The sequence below is a fragment of the Limulus polyphemus genome, unplaced genomic scaffold (genome assembly GCF_000517525.1).
Source record: "Limulus polyphemus unplaced genomic scaffold, Limulus_polyphemus-2.1.2 Scaffold766, whole genome shotgun sequence".
NCBI classification, from domain to species: domain Eukaryota; kingdom Metazoa; phylum Arthropoda; class Merostomata; order Xiphosura; family Limulidae; genus Limulus; species Limulus polyphemus.
Window position 1 is genome coordinate 391,537 of NW_013666376.1, and position 11,285 is coordinate 402,821.

Consider the following 11,285-nt stretch of genomic DNA (forward strand, 5'->3'; position numbering starts at 1 on the left):
TTTTCTTCAAATGTTTATATTACTCAAACCAAACAAAGTTTTGAAGTGTTCCTGAAGAACTAGTCAATACTTGGTATGACATACAGGTTGTTGGTTGGTCATTTTAAATCAAAGTAAATACTAAAAACAAACAAAAACTATCAAAATGTAACTGAAGATATTTATATTAGCAAATTATATTTTCATACAATTTCAACCATTTCAAGTATTTGTTAACAGTGAACTTCACAAATCATATCATCAGCACTTGAATATATATCATTCACATATCCCTTTGTTTCAAAGTAATACATAAATCTCACATGCCATTTCTCTGCTACTAGATCCTCATCATTTCAAGTCTAATTTTAAAATACCTAATGCACTTTTCTTTTTACTATACTTTTCATTACCAGATCCACAGTTTTAATTAAATTGATGAAAATTATGACCAATAAAACTATAATCTTCCTAACAAAAAAGGCAACTTATCTTTACATATTTTTAAAATGCAGCTTAGTACAATAACGAATGTCTGTGGCCAATGTAGTAACGAAAAATGTTCAGTGTTTATGTGTTTTTATCATTATAGAAATGAACAAGAAAACATGGCATAAACAGTATTTACAATCACTAACAACCACAGATAACTTACTTTCATGTAAGATACAACTATATGCTCTAAAATTATACATTCTCAAATACTATATACTAAGAGCACAACCAAAGGATGATAATCATATATATATATAAATTTCTAAGTATTTTTTACAATGTGAAATCATTACATTGCATCAGAATTTTACAATTACATCTGTTCAGCAGCTCTATACACATATAAAATAAACATGAAGACTCATAACAGTAGCATCAAGTTAACAAATATGTGATACCATTATATCAAGTTCATATTAAAATATACCTCTACATTTACTAAAGACATCTTAGAAAAATTTATTTAGTTATGCCAAATCTATTTGTATTCATTATGTGTGCATAAAAGTATATATATTTCAACACTTCAAAAACTAGGAAAAAATCAAGGTGTGTGTATTTCAACACACATAATTTATACAAGAAACATCAGATTAAAAAGTTTGTTTTAAGCTTCCTAAACTTTTTCTTATCAGGATAAAAACATACAGTTCACATACATTTATTCAGTCATGATTAACTTTAGATTTGTGTTACAAACAAGACAAATATTTAGTATAACTAAGTCTGATGTTACTGTTATACATTAGTGACATTTAGAAACTAAGTAATGACAGTTCAGATAAATAATTTCAGTCATGATTAACTTTAGATTTGCATTACAAACAAGACAAATTTTTAGTGTAACTAAGTCTGATGTTATTGTTGAGCATTAAAGCCATTTGGAAACTACATAATGACAGTTCAGATACATTTATTAAGTCATGATTAACATCAAATTTGTTTTATGAACCAGGTAAAGTTTTATTTAAAACCTTACAAAAAACTTTTATACAGTTAAATGTTCACAAGTCCAATTAATAAAATTAATACTTGCTTTTAAATATAATCAGTCCATAATATAAAATACTACAGATATATTTTTAATCTTTATGTCAAAAGTTGAGTCTAAATCTAAAAATAATGCCCCAGACTTTTGGAATGAGCTAAACATTTTGTTTTGACATAATTTCCTATCCATATTATCATTTTCATAATTTTCAACATGAGCTAATGCTGGTTTCTAACTAGAAACTATTGTCATTACAATTGATTTTCTGACATGAAACACCGATATCCTACTGACATTATAACGGATTTCTAACCTTAAACTACGGATATCCTACTGATATTATGACTGACCCATAATCTGAAATTACTTATATACTGTTACCATTTGTCATTACAACTGACCTCTAACTTGAAACTACTGATATCCTTCTGACATTACGACTGATGTAGAATGTGAAATTGACATACTACTGACATTACAACTGACCTAACCTAAAACTACTGATATTGTAACTGACCTCTAATCTGAAACTATTGATATCCTACTGGCCTCACCTGAATCTACTGACATTATAACTGATCTCTAACCAGAAATTAGATATCCTAGTGATATCAAGACTGATCTTTAATCTGAAACTGTTGATATATTACAGACTTCATGATCAGTATCTAACTTGCAACTATGCACATGTTAACTGATCTCTATCCTGAAAATATTGATATTCTAAGAACAGCAAGACTGATCTCTGACCAAGAAACACTGTTATCATACTGACAGTGTGTTTTGGTTGGGGAGTGAATTAAGTAAATTATAAGTTAATGAAAAATATATTTTCTTTAAATTTATATATATATCTAAAGCATTTAACAAACAATATCATTATATATATAGCACTTTGTAACATGATATCTAAGTACTTTTACAGAAAGATTCACCTAAAGAGGTAGCACAGTTATCAATGGATTTGGTAGAAAATTGGTAGCTTATTATCAAAACTGCTTGAAAAAAAACAATAAACAGTAGTAAAATTATCCCAATCTTCTGGTATTTCTGAAGAACATCACTCTGGTTTTTAAGTAGAGTTACCTGAAATAATCACAAAAAAACATAATCTTTTTAAACTAGACACTAAAGTATCTCTGTTGACACTACATTTCACTCAGTTCTGCTAAAGGACACTAGACCAATAATTAAAATGTAGTTAACACAGAGTGTCACCACACAGTGCTCTATATTTTGACTAAAACAGTCACAAATGTTTACATTTGAAAAAGGAAAAAAAAACACCTAATAATATTTCTTACCAAGTCATTTGGTGGCCACCTTGTTTTATTTGTTTGTTTTTTAATTTCATACAAAGCTAATCAAAAGGCTATCTGTGCTAGACATCTCTAGTTTAGAAGTAGTAGACTAGAGAGAAGGTAGCTAGTCAATATCACCCACTACCAACTTTTGGGCTACTCTTTTACCAACAACTAGTGGGATTGACCATCACATTATAATGCCTCCATGCCTGAAAGAACAAGCATGTTTGATGACAGGAACTTGAACCCGCAGACTGCAAGTCAAGTACCCTAACCACCAAGCCCACTTGTTTTAAGCAGCGTTTCCAAGTTAAATTTAGGAAAACGTTTTTGAACTGCCAATATTTCAGAGGTTTTAAGAGGATATCCTCAGTGCTGTTTTGTATGGCCAACATTTCTGAGATTTTAAGAGGATATCCTCAATATTGTTGTTTGTCAATCCAGCAGTTCTCAAACAAAGATGGAGGCAGAAGGCATACACTTCTGGTGTTTGTCAATCTGATTCTGGAGTTAAAATATGGTACAGCACCTATCAATCATAAATAAACTATCTTTATAAGTGTGCCAACTAGACAATACTTGTCTAGAATGAAGAAACCAAGTATGCTAACTGCTTCAGTCAGGTGCCATTTCTGAAAATATTTCTATCAGACAGAACCTGACTATATGATGTTTAATTATTTTTTAAGTAATCCAGACTTTCCATTCACCAACAGTTATTATACAATAATGCTACAGAATAGTTTTTCAAAAGTAAATGCAAGTTTAAATACACAATTTCAAAAATATTCTATGATGGTATTTATGTAACAGTTATATTTTAAGTTAGAAGTTTGTATGTAAAGTTGATCCTAACTTTGGTTAAAAAACTTTTTATACGACTTTGCACTTGGCCAAGGTGATGTCAAAGCAAAAGTAAGCATAACAGAAACTAAGTTTAATCAAGAAAAACAAATTTTATTGTAAGAGACAATCAGTTGGACATAACAAGTATACACCATATCAGCTTTTCCATTAACCAGTAAATACTGGTCACACACTGTTTCAAAAGCTAGTTGACAGGGTAAAGATGGAAGCTGCCATTCAGTCTGACATGGATAAAATAAATCTCTTTTGAGATTCACTGACCAGCAAGTGAATGGAGGTAAATGGCTGTACTCCTATTTTACTGCCAAAAATGCAAAGCATAATATTATGAATGTAGCGATAATGATTTTAGTGGTTTAGGAATAACTCTCTTGCTACGGGCTCAGTCAATTTGGTCAAGTCTGTGACTCCAAATTAACCTTTAGAGTTTCCATACCATAATTTCTAATATATTTTGTGTACCTTCATGAAATTTCACAAGCTTTCAATAAGCATTACAAGTCTTTTGTAGACAAAAAATTAATATTTTTTAATGAAGTATTTTCACTAAAACTTTCTCCGTGAGTATATGGAATCAAAGTGTTGACTGCCCTGAGTGCAAAGTGATTTTTTGTGTTAAGATTAAAAATACTTTACTTCACCTGAAACTGGTCAAATTTCATTTCCACAATCTGTAAAATCTTCTACTTAAATTTCAAATATTTTTTTTAAAGTAAAACTTTATATTTTATCTGTTATTGTTTCTACCCTGTTCAATTTTTTGCCCATGGGAATAATGTTTGAACTGAAAGTGAAAGAGACAACTTTCTGTACAGAAAACAACATAATATGTCATTTGATAGATCAAAACTTTGGCTTTATATTGGTTATAAATATGTCAGAAACAACTACTGGCAATTTGTGAAAGAGAAGGTGTGACAGGTGGGTGTGGCAAGCGAGTCTGATTTTTTAGGTTATGGCTCTGTAACCAAATAAGATTGAAGGCTATAAAACTATGCTTTGCTTGAGTAATAATATTATAATGAGTAATTTACTTTAAATTTCTTCCTTCTCAGAAGGACTGCAAATTTGCACAATACCATGCAATGCTTACATACTGCAGCAACGGAACCTGACAGACACTACAATTTTCATGTTGGATGGTGCCTCTCTGGTTATTGGTAACCATGTGAAACACATTTTTGGGGGAGCACTCTCACAGACAAAATCATTTCACATCACTTTCTTTGTGAATGGCCACTTCATTTACCAGACTTAACATGAGCTGATTTCTGGTTGTGAGGGTATCTTGAAGTCACACGCTTCACATAGTTCCAGACCTTAAAGATGCAATTGTCTGGGAAGTAGTCAGCATACCAGACAAGATGTGCATTGTCACAGAGAAGCAATACATTCTGGATACTGGAGGAGGACATGTTTAACAGTTACTGTGATTGATCATGCATCATGACATAGTGACACTCTGTTACAACTGTAGCATTAGCATCTCCATGGTTCTTTTAACACCCATGTGCAATTTTACCTTCTATGCCATGCCATTTGTGAGATATGATGTGCTGAAGTGACACTTTCTTTATAATCACCCTTTTATATTCTGTGATCTTCAAGTCTATAGGTCATAAACTGTAGTATAGGCCTATATGGAATATAAGCTTATATACTCCCTTCTGGTCCATAAGCCTTTTAAAAAGGATTGCCTGTCCCTAGAGTGAAAAAGGTTTATGTTGATCCACTATCTTTTTTTACAATTAATGCCATACAAGTGGTTGAGAGGAAGGCATTAAATTTATAACCAAGAAAATAACTTGTAAATTTGCTATACATTACACAAAACCAACGTTAGAAACCAAGATTAATGAATGTACTTACCTCTTTGTGCATAGCTACCATCTTGCCTTCTAACCTTTCCCATGGAAATGAGTCAGTTTGGGCAGGATGCATGACTGTCTCTAAAGGCCTGTCTACTGTATCTTCCAACATAGATCCAGAATTAACACATTTAAACCTGAGAAACAACGAACAAATATTTTGAATTCATTTTTCTTTACATATCTGCAAATTTTTCTATCTTGGAAAGAGCCACCAATTTCCAAGCATAAAGAATTGCCTTAGTCAGCTCTATTTTAAGACCGTATAGATTAAACAAGCAGTCAAAGCAGGGTAAAAATATATTTCCCAACAATGAACTGAAACTATAAAAGCATCGATAAACCTTCTATATCATAGATCAAAAAGAGACCAACTTAAAACTATTTAGGTAAAACTTAGAGAAGCAGCTCACTAAAACTTTTTTAGTTTGTCTTTAAAATAGTCTTTATATATTATAAAACTGAAACTAGTATTTTAATTTAAAGAAAATCACATTTTCTTTTTTAATTTTTTCCTGACATCTTTTAACATTATTAGAAACTAGAAAAGAAAGTCAACTTATTATGACTACATTTTGAAAATGGAAAAAAAACACATAATTTGTTGGTTTGCTCTTGCTTCTATGAAAACACACTGTACATACCCTGAGATATAGTAAATTTGAAACTGTGTTGACTTATATACAATTATCAAGTTTGTAACCACTAAACATACAGCAGATGATTTGAACAGTGACTGATCTTATAAAATGCTTAAACAGGGATACACTGTCAATGTTATTTTTTATCATAAAGTTTCATGGACTTGTACAGGCTGAAACTAAACTTGTTTGACGTGCTACAATATTATTGTGTCTTGTACTTACTTATGTTCCAAAATTTTTTCGGGAGAACTCTTTTTCCAAATACTATTGACCTGTGCTACTTTTGCTTCCTTCTCCTCAACTTCTAAAGCCATCAGAAGAAACTTATCTGCGAGTCCACAGTGTGAACCTAGTTATATGTAAAATAATGAAAACATTACTTATAAAGAAAATAAAACAGAACCTATATGTATATCCACAGGCATATCCAAATCACTGTAAATATATCTAGGTTGGTCATGCCTACAGTTTCTTGGTATGATCTCAACATTTCATTGCAAACAACAGCTACTGGATGTAATAGTTTGAAACTTCAGGATTATTTAGTTTCTGAAATAAAATATCTTAATTTCACATATGTGATATTATATGAATTTGAAGTTTTGAAAATTCAAAAAGATTTCATTGTGGTATGTTTAAGAAACAATTAAAAATGCTTATTTTTGTTGCAGATTTTAATTACTGATTTTATGTTTTCGCACATTCTTGGTAAGCTTTCCTATAAAGTTTTATTTTATAAAACTGTAAATTTTATCTTTGTTTTGATTAAAGAAAAAATACAAGCTTCAAGTTCACTATGTTTATGATCACTGGCATACAAAAAATAATAATGTTTTTCTATACTAAAATAATAAGTAAGCTAATTTTTTTTAAAGTTCTAATCTGAAAGTTTAAGTTAATATATGTAATAAGTTTTAAAGCCATTTATATTCATTTATGTATATATATATATTTTTTTACATTTCTTTTGGGTGATTTTCTTTGCCAATTAAATCATTTTCTAGGTTGATATGGCCTAACATAGTAGCCTTGTCAGTGAAATGAAACATGATATGGTTGGAAACAAAATGATTTAAATAAACCTATCTCATCTTCATCACCACAAAAACATTTCTTTTACTATAATACTGTAACATTATAATTCAAATGAAGTATAAAATGATGAAGAAAGCCTTAAAAAATCAGGAGTGTAACTGTGGCAGAAGTTGTTCATAAATGTTTTTTCTTCTAGTAACATATCACTTAGCTGATTTTTTATCACTGTGTTTAGATCTATGCAAATCTCTGTTGAACTGATAGCCATACTAGCTTATAAAGTTGAAAAGAACAGAAAAAAAGAGATTTCATATGTGTTTCAATCACTAGCTTATGGGCCCGGTATGACCAGGTGGTTAGGGTGCTCAACTCGCAATCTATGGGTCGCGGGTTTGAATCCCCGTCCCACCAAACATGCTCGCCCTTTCAGCCGTGGGGGCATTATAATGTGATAGTCAATCCCACCATTCGTTGGTAAAAGAGTAACCCAAGATTAGGTGCCTTCCCTCTAGTCTTACACTGCTAAATTAGGGAAGGCTAGCACAGACAGCCCTCATGTAACTTTGTGTGAAATTCAAAAACAAGCAAAGAAACACTAGCTTATGACTTCTTGAAGCTGAAATATAGGCAATTATATCACACCATGACAACTAAGTTGAGAAACAGTAATTGGCTAAAAATCTATAAAACTACACTTGTGCTTGTGTTACAAGATCAACTTAGTGCTCTTTTATTCAAAACTACTATGATTTTCCTCCAAGGGGGTTTGTTTATAAGTACTGTACTGTGCTCATAAAAAATTAATAAAATCCACAAACACTAATGATTTTATTTAGAGTATGCTGAACTCAACCCAAAATCAACATTTTCATTTTTTTCCTGCATAAAATTAAATAAATAAAACCTGTTTATTGAATATACTTCAACTGTGAAACATTAATTTTCTTAAATGTGTGGAAGATTTAATAAACATTTATTTTTTATAATTTTTTTTATTCAATAGTGCAATTTGACCCTAGAGTGGGATACACTCATCTAAATACAATAGAGTTAAATAATGTTTAATGTTTGATTGAAACCTAGGTTACTTGGTAACACACTCTGTATAGACATTTATTATATAATCTTTACATTAAACTATAATCTACTGACTTACTTTGTTTTATTATATTGTCTAGGTTTGGGTTTACTTAAGTTGTCTTCATTGTGATTCAAGGATCTTTAACTTTGGATAAAGCTCAAATTTCAAGAAGGCGCATATTTACTTGTTAAATTGTCTTGATTCTGATTAAAGGATCTTTAACTTTGGATTAAATTTACAATTTATGACTAACTACATTTTTTACTCTGTCTGTATTAGAAAAACAAAGTTGTGTGTAGCTTACAAGATTATGCAGCACATTACAAACACCCACCTTCAGTTAGCTGAATGTGGACGTTCTTAAATCCCCCTGGCTCAATTATTCCTAAAGGTGGTCGGACACGGTAGATTTCCAAGTTATTTGTCTTTAACTGAAGAAAACCAAGTGTTAAACAACACATATGTAATTATAGAGCCAATTAACTACCTGTTGGACAATATAACACACTTCAGGCACTCTTCTTAATACACAACTACAAGTAATTGGTTAAATGTGGGTGTAATAATACGTCAACTTTAGTTAATGGCATTGTATCCAAATGACAATAATAAAAAAATAAAAAATAATGATAACTTCTTATTAAAAGTAAATAAACAATATATATCAGAACCAAAAAGCAACTTATAAATTACTAAGGATAATTATATACAACAAATTTGTTACACATTCATAATATCATAAATCAATTTGTCAGAAAACTAAAACTTATCTTCATTAGAATGCAATGAATCATTAGATGAGTACACTCACTGTTAATAATATTTTCAGACATCATCCCAACAATATATCTCAAGCAAATCAACAGCGTAAGAGATTTGGGTTTGTCTTACATTTATATGTGAAGCTAACAATACAAAATAATATTCACAGTTGTCAAAAATCGTTAGGTTATTATTGTCAATCACCTGCTACTAACAATGAGCATCTGTTGAAATATAAACAGCTGTCTACATTTGTTTTGGTTATAGCTTCCATCTCTATTTAAAAAAAATACAATAAGGATGCATCCAAAAAATACATCACTGTTGATCAAATCAGAAGGTAATTTGCTTTACCTTGTATGCAACACAATTACTGGTAATGTTGGTAAGGGTAAGGCACACACGAGTGGGCTCAGAGTCACTGGTTTCAGGGAAGAGTAGTGTTGAGCCTGGGCTAGAGATAGAGTTATGTTAATTAATATGTTGTTAACAGATAAGATTAAAATGTACCTTAATTAACAGAAATTATATTATTTCTGACCTAAAGACTTAGCAGTTGAAATTCTGAAAATGTTTCTGTAAATTTATTGTGAAGTAAAATAAAAGATAATAGTACATTTACAAAGGATATTAAACTAGTTTATATACTTTTCAAAAACATTAATACTTGATATTTTTACAACCCTCTCTAGAATAACACTTGTTAATGTGAAGTGTTTAATAAAAATGGACTAATACATAAGTTACTTTTGAAAAACATAGCCCATTTAGATATAGAATTTCCAGCAAAACAAAAGCTAATATTTTATAAGTATGCAACCTTCAACACAAACTAAAACTTACCAGACCTTTAATAATGAACCAAGAGTAATGGTGTCCCCTGGAAAAGGAGGTGGTGGGGGAGGAATGTTTTGGCCATCAGGAACATATTTCACTGAAGAAGAGCTTTTTCTGGTACTAGGAGTATCCAATTCTGTGGACTTTACCAAAATGCAAGCAAATACAATTTTTTTCCCATTTCTTTAACAGTTATTTTCCTTTAAGTTACATTTATAAAACTTAATATACTCAATGTTTTAACAAGAAACATTTTCTAATTATGTTCTAGTGCATATTGAACATTAACTTGCCAATTATAGAAACTGTCTAATGAAAACCTTTTTGTTTTTAATATCATTCAAAACTAATTTTCTTATTCATTAGTTATATATGTACTGCCATTTTGGATAACATAATACACATTATGTTGTGTAATACAAATCGTTTCAGGTTTTACCAGATACTCTCCAACCCAGTGGTTTCACATATACATTTACAATAATATTCAAATTTATATAAATTAAAACAAATGATGGTTTTTCTACCTAAAATGACCAATTACAATACTCTTCCATATTTGCTTGCCATTTTATTTAAGACTTGTATTTTTCCAAATTGTTCAAATTTACCTGCTCAAAGCTTAAGTTTTCTTCTGACTCATGAATTTCTTCTTCCTTAGAGAAATGAACCTGAAGTTCAAAAAAACATTAAAAACCTTTATTTGAAAATGGTGAATTCAAGCTTAATTTGCAACTTTTGTTTTAGTTATAAACTTTGATTTTATTAGTGATCTGCTTTACAGTACCAAACTAAACTACAATTAATTGTTGTTTTAAGATTTGTGTACTGTTTACATCTGAGATACTTTTAACAAACGTAATTTTAAGTTATTTTTCTTTAGTTTTGCTTATCATACTTCATGAATCATTATGTAAGTATAATAAGCTGTGTAGCTACTATAGCATACCAATTTCTCTAACAAGTTAATCTTATGTTTACAAATACAATAGTTTAATAAAAAAACAATGAAAGGAATAACATAAAGATTTCACTTAATATTTTAGCTGCAGAAAAATGTTCAGTGAAGCCTGCTTTTCAAAACAAGTTATTTTCAGATGATTTTAAAAAACTGTACAAATTTTTACACTAAAAAATACTTTTCATACAAAATAAACCAATAAAAAGGAAACCTAAATCTACCTATTCTACCAATATTAACCCTTTCGAGATGTGTCATGGGTGAAAGGCCATGTCTTCTCGTTTGTTGACTCGCATTCAAAATTTTATTGAACTACTATTTCATGAATTTATATTAATAACTTTGGTATCAAACTGTAAATTATAATTCAAATTTTAGTACTATACAATACTCAATTTCTTAATTTAAAAACAATTATTAAAAAACACAGATAAATATCGATTTTTGTGTGTCATGTGGTA

General features: G+C 30.1%; 1 protein-coding gene across 1 annotated transcript in view; it reads right to left on the reverse strand.

Moving 5' to 3' along the window:
- Positions 1–1,210: 1,210 nt before the first annotated feature.
- The window catches only part of LOC106460410 (motile sperm domain-containing protein 2-like), a 56,395-nt gene continuing 46,320 nt past the window's right edge, over positions 1,211–11,285 (reverse strand). Inside the window, exons 10-16 of the mRNA XM_022387129.1 lie at positions 10,475–10,534; positions 9,870–10,006; positions 9,381–9,480; positions 8,599–8,695; positions 6,371–6,497; positions 5,506–5,641; positions 1,211–2,551 (exon numbers count right to left, since the gene is read on the reverse strand). Of these exons, the coding sequence (XP_022242837.1) occupies positions 2,375–2,551; positions 5,506–5,641; positions 6,371–6,497; positions 8,599–8,695; positions 9,381–9,480; positions 9,870–10,006; positions 10,475–10,534 (834 nt within the window). The 3' untranslated portion in view covers positions 1,211–2,374. The remainder of the gene's footprint in view (positions 2,552–5,505; positions 5,642–6,370; positions 6,498–8,598; positions 8,696–9,380; positions 9,481–9,869; positions 10,007–10,474; positions 10,535–11,285) is intronic.